The sequence below is a fragment of the Propithecus coquereli genome, unplaced genomic scaffold (genome assembly GCF_000956105.1).
Source record: "Propithecus coquereli isolate 6110/MARCELLA unplaced genomic scaffold, Pcoq_1.0 Scaffold3, whole genome shotgun sequence".
NCBI classification, from domain to species: Eukaryota; Metazoa; Chordata; class Mammalia; order Primates; family Indriidae; genus Propithecus; species Propithecus coquereli.
The window spans coordinates 13,244,427-13,258,274 of NW_012148618.1; the positions used below are offsets into that span (position 1 = coordinate 13,244,427).

A 13,848-nucleotide genomic window follows, 5' to 3' on the forward strand; every position below is an offset into this window, starting at 1 on the left:
AAAAAAAAAAAAAAAAAAAAAAAAATGAAGAGAGGAGAGGCCCCATCAGAAACCAATCCTGATGGATGGAACCTTGATTTTGGATTTCCAGACTCTAGAACTGTGAGAAAATAAATGTCTGTTGTTTAAGTCACCCAGTCTGTGGTATTCTGTTATGGCAGCCCGAACAGACTAAGAAGACATCCACCCTTGGCCAGGGCTGCTCAGCCCCTCGTTCCACATACGGTCCTGACTCTCCTGATTGCACTCATCAGCTCAGATGAACAGGCTAGCTCCCTGCTTCCTACGTTCCCATGCTTCCACTGGGCTTCCTGTCACCTCTTGGCCATATTAGTCCTTTCAAGGGAAGAGTGACCCTGAGGACCAGATGGAGCTCCTCCTCCATTCCATACCTGGCCAGTCTCTGGAGCCTCACTTAATCCGAGCACCTGCTGCAGGGCCTTGGACACAATCTGCTTCCTCTTGTCCAGAAACTCCTGTTCCCCGTCACTGAGGTCAAAGCCAAGGCGCAGGTCCAGGTCCCCAGAGCTGCCTCAAGTGGGGTGGAGGTGGGGTACTGGGTGACTGTCCAGTGGAAGAGAGCCTCAGGCCCAGCCTGTGTTTCACAGGAGCAGGCCCACACTCTGAGGAAACCCTCAGAAATACCTCAAGGGACTTCCCACCAACACCAGCACTGGGGAGGGGAAGGCGCCACCCTCACAGCCTGAGCTCCGTGGGCAGGAGAGCAGAACACTCTGGGATATTTTCCCACACTTCAGCCCAGCCCCAAGAGGCCTTCCACCTGAAGTTCCACCTCACCTCATTTCCACCTTCACACTCAGAGCCACCTCCTGGCCCTGAAAGAGATGGCAAGCCCATCCCTGAGCACGCTGAGTGGGGTGCTCCCGGGGAAATGGCCTCCCCCCTGCAGTCCCATTGCTCGGGTAACTCTGGCCCAGTGTGGTCGTCACAGCTGAGCTCCAGGCTGGCCTGATCTGCCCTGCCTCTCAGGCCCTTCCCCCAGCCCCCTCTTGGTGGTCGCAGAGCACCCTCCAGCACACAGGCAGGGCCTTACCTCCCCTAGGACCACGAAGCGCTGCTCCTCCCGGCCTATGGGCAGAGAGGACAGCGGGATGCCTCCCTTGCCCAGCTTGCTGCTCTGAGCCTCTGGCTCCGCATTCGGGCCACTCTGGGAGGAGAAAACACCCAAGGAGCTCTCCAGCATGGAAGAAAACATGCCTCCAGCGTGGCTCTGGAACGCTCCTCTAGGCTGAGCCAATTCTATGACCCCGCCCTTTGCCCATGGTTCACTCACCTGCAGAACCGTGAGCTTCTCCCCCAACTCCACATCTAGCCTGGAACTCAGCACCGGGTTCACGTGGAAGGTAAAGGTGGGTGGGAGGCCTGGCTCCACAGGAGGCTGCAGGGGTAAGAGCTGTGGCTTCTCATAGGCCCCGGGCACTGCCAGCTGGAGCTGCCTAGAGCCTGAGAACAGAGGGCCCAGGTGAGTGTGAGTGTGGGTCCATGCACGTGCGACTCATCATGGCAACACCCAAGCAACAACAAGTCTGTTCTTCTCTTCCCCTGGGAAATGCCAACTCTTATCACCCTGCTCACTCTTAGCCACTGATCATGGGAAAAACATCATGAAGAACTCCTGGGGTCCTATAACCTGTCCTGGCCAGAACTGGGACCCCGGAGGAGGGTGGGAAATACACAAATGCCTAGGGAAGGGGGAAAGGCAGGGAACAGGGAGGGAGAGGGCCACTGCCCACAGCCCACAGGGCTGGTGGTTTTGAGATTATTATATTAACTATATAATGTATAATTATATAAATTTATAGAGTCATTATTATATTAATTACCAGTTTTCAACTGGTGGTTTCCCTCATCTCTTACCTCCATTGAGGCTCTGTGCTCATTGCCTTGGAGGAGGTTTGTGGCCAGAGAGAAAACAATAGGCTGCAGGTCATTCTCGCCTTTGTTTCCAAAAGTGTAAGACCTTGGGAGAAGGTAAGAGGCTCGCAGAGGAGGTCAAAGGAGGAATGGGATTTGTGGGTACAGAGAGGACTTCCATCCTGGGGAAGATGGAGGGCAAGCTGGGCCAGAAGATAGGCCCAGGCCAGGAGGGTGAAGGGTGGGCCTGTGGGCTTCCTGCCCTGCTTCCCAACAGCTTTCTAGGGAGGAGGCCAGACCCCAGAGAGAAATGGCTATGCGTGACAGCCCGGAAGAGGGGACCACAGGCAGTCTCACAAAAGTCCCTGACCCCAAATACGACATGGAAGCAACAGAAACCCTAAGGGTGCAAGGATGGCAGATACCAGAGGAGCAGAGGTCCAGATGGGGTCCCACCCCTCAGTGCAGCTCCTTGCTCTAGATGAGACCCAGGGACTCGTCATAACCCTGAGGCAGGAGGAACTTAGGGAAAATCAGGAAAGTGACATTCCATTCACACCAAAGTTTGTGGACTGAGGTGGAAATGTGCCATTCGTAAGAAGAAACGATAGAATCTTTGATTAAGAGAATGGGCCCTGGAGTGTCACAGACCTGGGTTTGATCCTGGCTCTACTACTTATTGTCTGTGTGACCTTAAGCAAAGTTCTTCTTTGAGCCTTGGTCTTGTGAATTAAAAGAGAATAATGATTGCACTACCTTACAGGGTTGTTATGAGGATGACAAGATAACATGTATGTAAAATGCTTAGCACAGTGCCTGACGCAGAGTAAGTGCTCGACATTACCTGGGCAGGACTCAGACTGTCAGGACTGGGAGGGACCTTAGCTGTCGCACAGCCTCCACTGCAGTCCCACATCCCACCCCCCATGGGTGGCTGCCCTCTGTGGCACTCTGCATTGATGGCCCCAGTTCTTCATGTCCTCAGTGTTCTCACTCTTTGCCCTGTGACCCCTCCCACTAAAGAGGCTGACTATATTCCCAGCCTTCCTACTTGGAGTTCAACCATGGGACCTGTTTTGGCCAATAACATGTTAGTTAGTGGCCAGGATGTGACCAAAGACTTGACAAGCACTTGCTCAATTGGGCTTGCTCTCTGCACCTCTGCTGATGCCTTGAGAACATGCCCAGGGTAGTCTGCTGGTCCCAGAAGGAGGATGAGAGACACATGGAGCAGAGCTAGGCCACTCCTGCCAAGCCTGGCCTTCACTGGCCTAGCACAAGCTCACCACCAGATCTGTGAGCTAAGTAAACGTTTCTTGAATGCCACCAAGATTTTGTGGGGTTTGTTGTGGAGCAATAGTTGGACCAGTACAAACTGTATGCTTGAACACTTTCAGGGACAGGAAATTCACTACGTCCAGAGCAATCCATTCCATCCTTCGTCAGCTTTGAGCAGTGAAAAATTTAGAAACTTCCTGTCCTAGACCCACCTCCTTGACATCAGCAGCCCCAAGTCCAGGAGAGAAGGCAAGACCCAAGGCCACCAACCAGACTCACCGTACTCTCGATGCAGGGCCGTCCCATCTCCCCAGAGGGTGCCCTGGACTCTCAGACAGGGGTGAGCCTGCAGAAAGCAGAGGCCTGTGGGAGCCAGATAGCCCACAGGGCCCTTCACAGGGCCCCAACCACCATGGAGGGAGGGAGGGGTATCTGGGGCAGGGTCCGGAAAACAGGCATCCCAGGGCCTTGTGGGTAGGGGTCTTCTGTAGCAGGCCCCAAGGTCATACCAGCCCCCAGGACTCAGGGAAGTGGGCCCTGGTAGGGAAAGGGGAGGAGGTGAGGGGCCATGATAGCGGCTCCTTGGGCAGTCCCCGCCGCCAGGACCCCAAGTGAGTAATGTGCTGCGCACAGGTGGGAAGCCTGGTCCTGGCTGTCCACCCAAGTGCCAGGCAGCTTCTTGTCCGTCTCTGGAGATGCCTCCCTAGCACATCTCCCCTCTGAGGAGGGGTTGAGGGTCCTTCAGAAGCACGTGGGCATGACAGGCTCAGTCATGGACTCCTCGCAGCCCCCCGCCCGGGACAGCCTGAAGCTCGCCTTCCCTACTCACCACCAGGACCCCATTGGTGATGACTTCAGACGCAGGCACCTGGCTGCAAAGGATGAGGGGCTCATGGGACATCTGGCCCCCTTGAGGTGGCCGTTGCAATAATAATGTGACCAAAGCAGCTGGAAGAACCTGGGGAGCGTGGCAGGGGCTGGGGGTGGGTGGACCTGTCGTCCAACATGCAAATGGAGGTCGAGACCAGGCCATCCCTTCTCAGGCCAGGCCTGCAAGGCCAGAGCGGGACGGGTTGACTGGCAGCTGGGAGCTCCCGTGACTCAAATCTCTGAGTCTCAGAGTAAATAGGAGGGCACTGGCTCTGCCTGGACTCACCTCTGCTCCAGAACAAATTCCACCTGCAGCTCTTGTGAATCCTGCGTGGGGGGAGCAGGGAGCACTGATTTTTAAAAGGCTCTGAAAGCCTCCAGGACTGTCCCTGCCCCCTAGCCCTGCTCAGCTCCAGGGACTGGAAGGGGATACTGTTATCGTGGCTTGTCAAGGACACACGAGGGGCAGTGGCATCTCCACACAGAACCTCATTCATTCCAAAATATGTGCTAGTCGCTGTTCTAGACACTGAGGGTTCAGTGGTGGCTGAGACAGACAACATACTGCCCTCAAGGAGCTCACACTTTGGTTTCATGCGAGGAAGAAGCACTGGAGGGAAACCTTGACAGGGTCAGAGCTGTGGGATGGAGGAAGGCCTGTCCTGTACTTCCCAGAGCCCCCTCGTGGCGGCCCCGTGCCAGGCTCTCTGCCAGCACTGGTGGGCTCACCTGGTGGTCAAGCGGGAAGGTGTGTCTGTGGGGTTGGCCACACTTGAGGCTCCTCAGGTCAAACAGGAGCAGGGAGAGCTGGTCGCTGCCCAGGACATCCTTGTCATAGAGGGTGAGCTCCAGGACGTTCTGGGAACAGGGCAGGGAGGAAGTCAGGGCTGAGGTAGGACAGGAAGGCGGAACCTGAGGAGCTCCCCTCCTTCCACAGCCCCTGCCGTGCTGGCCTCACCTTCACAGCGCCATGGATCTGGTAGTGGAAGGTCTCGTTCCACTCGGGGTCACTGCAGTTGGCCACTGTTCTTGTCTGGGCAGGACTGGGGGACGCCGTGGGCAGCCACAGTTGTACGTAGCAGTCGGCTTTGGACACTGCAGGTATGACAGGGGAGGGGCCTCAACCTCAAGCTCTTATTGCTGGAAAGATTTCCTGGAGGAGGCTGGGGCAGACGGGAAGGAGCAGAGCGGGGAGAAGAGGCTGCCCACATGGTGTGACGGGGTGAGGAGGTGGGGGGAGAGTTTTGGTGTCCTCGACTCCATTTTAACTAGTTACACCTCTCATTCAACTGAACAGAAATCCTGCAGCGGCCAGTTGGAAAGATCATGTGGCCACACAGACTATTGAGTAATTCCCAGATATTGCCTGCTTCCTGTAATAAAATTCCCTCCCTGCGTGAGCATTGGCATGGAAAGCTCCCGGAGAGCAGGTGTTGACCTGCAGCGACAGCTGGCCTCACACCTCACCCAGGGAGGCACTTCCTAGACTCAGGGAGGAGTCCGGGGTCTGCACAGCTCCTGCCCACCTGCCCCTCACAGGGCCAGCACCAGCCCCGCCCCCACACACTCACTCTCACGCACACACTTATATGCACTAACACACACACACTCACGCTCCCTTCAGGCCAGCCCCAGCTGAGCTCTGAGGAGGCCCCAGGGAAAGGAAGGGGAGGAGTGGAGATGGGGTCACTCACACAGGTCTGCGCGCCGGATCTTTCTGGCCCTCAGCACCTTCACCTGGAGGTCATAGTATGGGTGGGTTTCCTGCTGAAACAACAGAACTCCAGGACTCAGTTCCAGGGAGCCAGGGTGGGGCCTGGTCCCCTCCCTCCAGTGGCTCCCAGCTCAGAGTTCCCCATCATGGAGCAGCAGCCTGGCACAGGGTCACTGATGTCGCTGTGTGGGTACCAGGGAGACTTTGCCAGGGCTTAGGTGTTGGGAGTTCAGCACCTTGGTGACGTGCCTAGACCCCCGAATCCATCAGGCCTGGGTTCAAATCTAAGCTCCAGCAGGGACTAGCTGAACTATGGTTATCACACACCACAAACTTATAGCCCCCCTAGGCCACTGGGCCCCCATTGTAGCTTGGGAGCTACAATGTGTTTGTGTAATGTGTTTGAGGAGATTAAATATTAAAAGGGAAAGCTGTGACCCACCCCACCCAATAGCTCCCTGACAAAGCCTAGAAGACCGCCCAGGTCAGTGGGCAGGTGAGCAGAAGCCAAGAGTCACCCAGACTATACTGGTCTGGTGAGTCGCTGAGGAGATGGCAGCCGGGCTCAGGAGAGATAACATCAGGGTGCAACTTCCTAGGAGTGAAACTATTCCTTACAATCCCAACAGGCTCCTTATTCCTCCTCCCTATGGTGGGTTCTACAGTCAAACCAGAGCATTCTTGGCAAAAACCACCCAACCAAAGACAAGTGTCATGTGACCTTGCCCTCCATTTCCTAATTGGAGGGGATTATTTTCAAAAGCCAAGGTCTTGGCCAATCTCTCTAAATTCTGCCAGGTCATCTGCAAGAAATAGGTCCTGCACCAAATCAAACCTCCAGTGCTGGGGCTGGCCTTGGTCCTCACAGAGGACTGCAGCTCCCAGGAGTCCTCCAGTCCACTTTCCCAGGTAAGATCAGGTACATTACCCGCGGCCACCGAGGACCCCTCTTCTCTCTCTTCCACAGCAGCACTGCCCCCAGGAGGGGCAGCCCCTTGCCAGCCAGCCACCTTGGCCAGAGTGCCCAGAGCATGGCCAGGCAGCCAGGCCCAGCAGGGAGCCCTGCCTGCTTTCCAGAGCCGCCCTGCTCTCTGGCTACCGCGCTGCTAGCTCAGGTCTGACAGGTAGCACTGGGGTGGGGAGGGTGGAGCTGCCTGCTCTCCTGAGGACTCAGCGCTGGGTGGCCCCATGGGGCTGGAGGTGGGGTTTGACATGCTCTAGGAAGTGGCTGGAGCCTAATTTCCTCAGGCAGGAGGCAGTTCAGTCCCTCCTCTCCAAGACTCTTGGAGTCTCTGGTTAGCACCCTGGTTCCCAAACCCACCCCCTGGTTATCACTGGGCTGCTTGTGAGAAATAGAGGCCTGAACCTCATCCTCCCTGGTCTGAGTGCAAGGGGGAAAAACCCAAGTATTCACATTTCCAGCAAGCCCTCTGACACAGCCGGCCCAGGGAACGTTAGCTGGGCAGCGCCGTACTGGGGACTAGTCTTCTCCAGCTGTCAAAAAGGCCTAAACCAACCACTCTTCAAGTCCCACCTTCCCCACGGCTCTTAAGTAGAAGGCAGCATGGGAATCTTTGGTTTAGTGTTCCATTTGGACTCAAAAATGGTTCTTGTTAGGTTTATTCCAGGTGGGAACCTGAAAAGTATGTATAGGACAGAATGTAGTTAATGCAAAACTCAGGCTTGTAAAACAATAGCCGCAGGAGTCTGGGGAGTCCCTGGACTTTGTAGATCTGGCAGACAGCTGCAGCCAGCATTCCTTCCCCTCCCTCCCTGATAGAGAGGAAGTTTATCTCCCCCTAGTAGATCTGACAGGCAGCTGCAGCCAGCATTCCTTCCCCTCCCTCCCTGATGGAGACCAAGGCTATCCCTCCCTAGCTCTCCTGACAAGGACAATGCCCGAGCAGAAGGATGGATGCGACTGGGGCAAAGAGGTCGTAGGAGTTGGCTCTTTGAAGAATTTACTACAAACAGCTGTTCTGCCCACCGTCCTCTGCTGCACGTAGCAGGAAACAATTCTTCACCTGCCAGTTTGGCCCAGAAAAAAAACTGAACAGGGCAGGGGGTCGGCTATCCCCATTTATAAAAATCCTCACTAACGGCCGGGCGCAGTGGCTCACGCCTGTAATCCTAGCACTCTGGGAGGCCGAGGCGGGTGGATTGTTTGAGATCAGGAGTTCAAGACCAGCCTGAGCAAGAGCGAGACTCCGTCTCTACTAAAAATAGAAAGAAATTAATCGGACAACTAAAACTATATAGAAAAAATTAGCTGGGCATGGTGGCACATGCCTGTAGTCCCAGCTACTCGGGAGGATCGCTTGAGCCCAGGAGTTTGAGGTTGCTGTGAGCTAGGTTGACGCCACGGCACTCTAGCCCAGGCAACACAGTAAGACTGTGTCTCAAAAAAAAAAAAACCCTCACTAAACCCTCTTCTCTGCTCTCTTTTTGGACTCAGCCTACCCACACATGGGTGAATAAACCAGCCATGTTGCTCTCACATAGCCTGTGTGTGAAATGTGTCTTTTGGGTCATTCATTCACCCTTTCAGTTCTCATCTCTCTCAGCCTCCCTCATTTACTCCCCGAACACTGAGAGCCTGCCATGTGCCAGACCTGTACCAGCCCAAGAACGCAAAGGTGAGGAGAGCCCGTCTACCTCCTCAAGAATTCACAGCCTCGTGACTCCCTGCGGCTTCTGCCCAGGCCTCTCCCTGGAGTGTGTACAGAGCACGCCACACAGTGTCCAGGTGCAGAGAAGAATTTGGTCAGGTGGCATAAATAAGGACAAAAAACAAATCTGCAAGGCCTTCAGCTACTAGATAGAGAAAGGCTTAGAGACACCTCTTCTGACCATTGTAGACTTCAGGCTGCAGATAGTATGTGATGTCCCCTTTTCTGTGGATCACAACCATCTAAATGGCTGAGACAGGCACATTCTCCAGTAAGAGTAAGGATCTCTGGAGCAGTGAACTGCGGGAGATAGATTTCTGTCCTTCTACCAACATTCAGTCATCTCCACACTCTTCCCAAGGCCTCGTGTCACAGGCTGAAAATACATCCAAAAAGAGGTAATTCAACTCCACAATGAACCAACCGGGCAAGTTCAGACCAGAAATTCCCAGAACAAAATGGAATGTGACTGCCAGTGCCGGGCCCCAAGGCAGGGTCTGTTTCTGCTTAATTTGGACTGTGAAGCCAGGACGTGGGCTGGGGTCTCAGAAATGGGAGTCCAGCCGCCTTGGTTATCTCTGTGAATGTGTGCAGGGGACCTGTGGATCCACATCAGAGGAGCCCAAGGCGGGAGGGCAGAGAGCTGGCTGGTGGCAGAGCCAGGCCTGGGGGCCAGGCTCCTGACTGATGTGAATGCTTTCTGGACTGTACCACACTCTCTCCGGAAGTCATCTGCCCCACGCCTCGACAAAGTCACGAGTCTTAGTTCCAGATGTTCTCATTCCCAGAAAACTCAGGATGACCACAAACAGCTCAAGAGGGGGACAATACAGAAGGACCTTGTGTTTTTGGAGCTGGCTAAAGTGGACCACTTCCTCACTTCTCAGACACCCCTTGTTTCCTCCCAGTCATCATGAGCTGCAGGAGAGGCCCGAGGCCCTACCACTGAAGGGGCAACACTCATATCCTCTAGAGTTCCAGTGTGTTCAGCAGGACTTTGTGAAATGTTCTGTATCTGTGCTATCAATACATCAGCCATTAGCCACACTCGCTCTACTGGGTAGCACACATCAAGACATGTAATATCCAGCCTACAGAGGGCAATAAAAAAACAAGACACACGTAATAGAAGTGAGAAGTGCTCTACTGACATTTTTCTTAGTTACTGATTGGCTTATTATTCTAACTCTTAGCTAAGTTACTATCCTTTCATTGTTATTTTCCTCAAACTCCATAGGAAGGGGGAAAAAAGAGACCCAGATAAGCTTGGTTTCTTGCTTTATTGGGTTTATTATGAGGAGTGGTTAGGAGATCTCCATCTGTCCTCGTAAGAGGGCTTTCGTCTCCGGCCTTCTCCATACCTCTGTGGAGGGAGAGTCTAGGGAAGGAAGAATGGAGTGTGGGGAACGGGGTGTGAATGTGTACCAGAAGGGAAGAAAACACATATTCCTTATGCTATTGCTTCCGACATAGTTTGTGAGAAAAGAAGACACAGCCGGCCAGGAAGGCGGGGATTGTGTGGCGCTTGAGTTCCTGCTGTGCAGCGGAGGCTGGGCCCAGCGCTTCCCTGATGCTCCCGGAGGAAGTGCAGTCCCAGCTGGCACAGATGTGGCCACAGGCAGTACTGCTTCTTGTGGGTATGGCCAGTCGGGACGGTGGCTTTTCTGTCTCCACACGCTGGTCCACGGAGCTCTTGTGAAGTGCCGCCCGGCCTCGCAAACCCGAGTACAGTCCTCCATGTCTGTGAATGGTGCAGATGGCACTCTCTCTCTCTCTTCAGACCCCCACAGACAGCGTGCCTGGGGGAAGCCCTGTCTACTTACCGCCAGCAAGTCAGCCTGGAACACAGCACGGTGCCACAGTTCACAAAGGACAAGGCATGCCAAGGACAGGCCACTAAAACTGTCAGCGTTGGGCACCATTACCCACCCTCACTCCCACTGAAGACACTGGGGCCACAAGACTTGGAGCCTGCAATGAACCCAGGGAGGACGGGATGCAGGACCACGCTCCTCATGTGACCCCGGTCTGTTGTGCTAGCAACTCTAGCCTGTGCACCTCTGGCAGGGTCCCCTGCAGTGTTCGACAGATATGGTGGTGAGTTATTTTATAAACCCGTGTGCCGCTGCTCCTGCCCTCCCGCGTTCTCTCTGCTATCTCTGAGCGCCTTGCAAGCACACCTGGCATCACATTTTGCCAGTTCTTGCTCTGATCTATCTCTGCGTGTAGCAGAGATCCACCTTCCTACGCTATCCCAGTGTAATCCTCCAAACCCTGCAAAACAAAGCTGGGGAACAATGGCTGTAAAGCTGTAAGGCAAGTGAACAGAAATTGGCTGCAAAAAGAGAAAGGTGCCCAAAGCACAAAGAACTCCACTTGCAAAGACTGAACCAACTGCCCAAGCGGCCAGTGAGTGAAGCAGAGCAGGTGTCCTACAGGCGTGTGTCTAGGGGACCACATCCCCTGCACAGTGCCAGCCCATCCTCGGGAGCTATGGTCACATTTGGCCCGAGGGCAGGTCCACAGGCCCTCTTCTAGGCAGAGGATGGCGCTCCCTGGGCATCCAGGCATGGAGTGTAAGGAGGATCTATTTACGACACACCTGGCAATCAACTAGCAACGGACTCCTGGGAACTGAGACTTCTCTTGATTATTACCTTACCTTGTTTACACACTAGCCATTCCTGGAGTCACGGAAGTGGGAGAGAAAGTCCAGATGGGGCAGTGAGGGGAACATAAATGGCGAGAAAGAAAGAAGACTGGAAACTAACGGGGTGAGCAGGGAGGCTACTGAGGGCCACGGGGCACGGCTGCCATGGAGAGACAACTGGCACCACACGGAAAATGAGCCCTTCCGGCTATGCAGCCAGACTAGCTCAGGTGCTGTCCTCTCACAGGACTCTGCAGACAGCCACACCGAGGGGTCCTTGTGAAATTGTGCACTTACCTTAACAGAAAAACCTTCAATAAACAACCCTGTGGTTACAAACACTTGAGACAAGTTTCCTCATTCTGGTGACTGGTGTGCCAAGGCAAGACGGCACACCTCCTCTTGCCTAAGTAGGTACTGAATTCTCTGGAATTCAACATAATGGTATAAGGTATTACTAATCTCTTTTTCTATTAAAAAGCTGGTAATGCCAGACCAGTAGTCTAATTAATTCAGAGATGTTCCAGGGCGCAAGATAGCTGGTAGTGTCCAAATGAGGAGACGTCTGGTGGTGGCAGCCCACAATTCTAAGGCCAGGTGCTCCTTCACCTCTCCGGGAGAGCCAAGCTGTCCATCTGCTGAATCCCTGGGATGCTGGGCTCAGGTGTCAGCTGGGTTTACCTCTTTAGAACAGAAGTAGTGCACAACCACTCCATTGGGGTATCTTGCAAACGCACTGCAGAGAAGGAAAATGGCGTGGGAGTGAGGACTAACTCTAAGAGACCACTTCTCTGGTAGTGGCCCCTTTCTTTAGAGGGGAGCTATCCCAGAAGCAGCCCACCCAAACCTCAAAGAACAGCCTTCCCTTTGGTCTCTGGATTTCTGTAGCTACTATCTCTGTCAAATAACCAAATAGAGGATGAGGTGCATACAGTGAGAATGCATGAGGACACTTCTTATTAAGAAATCAATGCAAAACACATGGCAGATGGGCACTACGCCAGCCCACGGCTCAGCACTGGCTCACTGAGGGCCGACAAGCTCAGGAGAACAGGTTTTAGGCTAATTCTAACAAAGGTCAGCCAGTTAGGTCTTCCAAAGGAAAGGATTCTTCCAGCCATATTGAAAAAGGACAAGCTGTTCTCCTGTGAAGCAAAGGGAACTGACCACAGTACACGTGGTCTTAGCACAGTGTGAGGCTGGCTCAGGATTTTATTCAAGTCATGAGGTAGCAGCTTGAAAGCTCTTTTTCTTTTTTCAGAGGCTCATCCTTAAAAAGTAAGGACTTTCTTCCCACATACATCTTTTGCACACCCACTGGCTACATCCTAAATTCTAGCTGCCAGAGGGGAGGGGAACAGCTTTATGGGCAAGAATGCAACAGCCCCATGCCACCCATTTCAGGTCTTTACCTTCTTCTCCAAGCCCACCACCAACAGACAGCATGGACTGCTCTCTGAAGGCTCAAGAACTAGAAGTGGTCAGGACAGCCAGTAGCCGTGCTTTCCTCCCAGATAAAGGGCAGAAATCCATCCTGAGTGTTCCCCAACCCAGTGAACCTTCATCAGAGCCCAGATACAGCTCTGGTGAAGAGGAGGCTCACCTGTTCCCGATCTTCTTCTTACACACCATGCACACTTTCTCCTCTGTGATGATGCACTTCACCTGCTGGTGTAAAATCCGCTCTTCCTGGACCTGAAAGAACAGAGAGATGGGGGCAGAAGTTCCATCATCTGGCATGTAGAAACAGAAGGCAGAAGCCAGCACTGTTTCCTCTCTCAGACTTCACAGATCCCCCTTGGAACACTGGCAACTAAATAGCAGGTTGGCTACTGGACCAGCTTGTGCCACGCTGTTCGGGAACAGAAGGCTCCACCTTGGTTGGAATGGAATATGTGGACACTGTCTCACACTGAAAATTAAAAGCACACCCTAGAGTTTGGAAGGCCCATACCCTCAGGAACTCTGCATGGAGAAGGTTCTTGAGCACTTGATTGAACCGTTTCTTTTGAGCATTTTCCTCCAAGACCTTTTCCAGAAAGATGCGTATGTCATTGATCTGAGTGTTTGCTGGCAGAAGGTTGAGGGCCTAGGGACAGGAATAGAGATGGGGACAGGGTGAGGTGAAACAGAGGACTGAGGAAATGTCTGAAGACACAGAGTTCTCAGGCCCTAGTCCCTTTTCACATCCCTGTTCTCATTCGGTGGTCCCCGTAAACACCCTCCACCTCCCTGGATAGAACCCCTGACCTTGGTGGTGTCCAGTTTGCTGTGGTGCAGCTCGAGGACCTGCAGGGCAGCCTGGAGGTTGGCCTGTGGCTCCAGGAGTTCCAGCTTGATGGGCCCCAGGCAGTGAATGCTGGGGGGCGACAGGTACATCCGAAGCAGGGACAGATACACCTATCTCATATAGACAAGAGCCATGCATGTCAGGCTGGTGGCAACCCTCCCAGGAGCCCCAGCACTGAGCATGCCTAAAGATTAGCAGGGTCATCTATAGTATCAGCTGTCACAGAGCATTGAAACTCATCATTTTCACCTTTGAAAATTTTGGTAAAGTCAAATAGCCACTGAAGATGTTAATTAAGGATTGTTTTTTCCTTGAATGAAAAAACCAAATGCCTTGTGTTTAACATCGTATCATTTATAAAATGCTAACACTGCAAAATAACTCAAAAAATTCCTCCTATCCTTCAGTTTTGAAAGCTGAGTCCCGGTCTACATTTTAGAAGGTGGGGATTAACCCAAGGTGAGATGCTACATTTCCCACTGGGACTAGTACCACAGGGTTT

General features: G+C 53.4%; 2 protein-coding genes across 2 annotated transcripts in view; both read right to left on the reverse strand.

Moving 5' to 3' along the window:
- Positions 1 to 6,770, reverse strand: part of PLA2G4F (phospholipase A2, group IVF) — a 14,353-nt gene extending 7,583 nt beyond the window's left edge. The window contains exons 1-11 of the mRNA XM_012649131.1: positions 6,666 to 6,770; positions 5,718 to 5,790; positions 4,982 to 5,118; positions 4,753 to 4,881; positions 4,310 to 4,350; positions 3,983 to 4,025; positions 3,433 to 3,499; positions 1,295 to 1,464; positions 1,055 to 1,168; positions 799 to 836; positions 393 to 528 (exon numbers count right to left, since the gene is read on the reverse strand). Of these exons, the coding sequence (XP_012504585.1) occupies positions 393 to 528; positions 799 to 836; positions 1,055 to 1,168; positions 1,295 to 1,464; positions 3,433 to 3,499; positions 3,983 to 4,025; positions 4,310 to 4,350; positions 4,753 to 4,881; positions 4,982 to 5,118; positions 5,718 to 5,790; positions 6,666 to 6,770 (1,053 nt within the window). The remainder of the gene's footprint in view (positions 1 to 392; positions 529 to 798; positions 837 to 1,054; positions 1,169 to 1,294; positions 1,465 to 3,432; positions 3,500 to 3,982; positions 4,026 to 4,309; positions 4,351 to 4,752; positions 4,882 to 4,981; positions 5,119 to 5,717; positions 5,791 to 6,665) is intronic.
- A 3,050-nt stretch (positions 6,771 to 9,820) lies between these two features.
- VPS39 (vacuolar protein sorting 39 homolog (S. cerevisiae)) overlaps positions 9,821 to 13,848 on the reverse strand; it is a 65,350-nt gene continuing 61,322 nt past the window's right edge. The window contains exons 21-24 of the mRNA XM_012649132.1: positions 13,307 to 13,456; positions 13,011 to 13,145; positions 12,660 to 12,751; positions 9,821 to 11,792 (exon numbers count right to left, since the gene is read on the reverse strand). Coding sequence (XP_012504586.1) covers positions 11,717 to 11,792; positions 12,660 to 12,751; positions 13,011 to 13,145; positions 13,307 to 13,456 — 453 coding nt within the window. The 3' untranslated portion in view covers positions 9,821 to 11,716. The remainder of the gene's footprint in view (positions 11,793 to 12,659; positions 12,752 to 13,010; positions 13,146 to 13,306; positions 13,457 to 13,848) is intronic.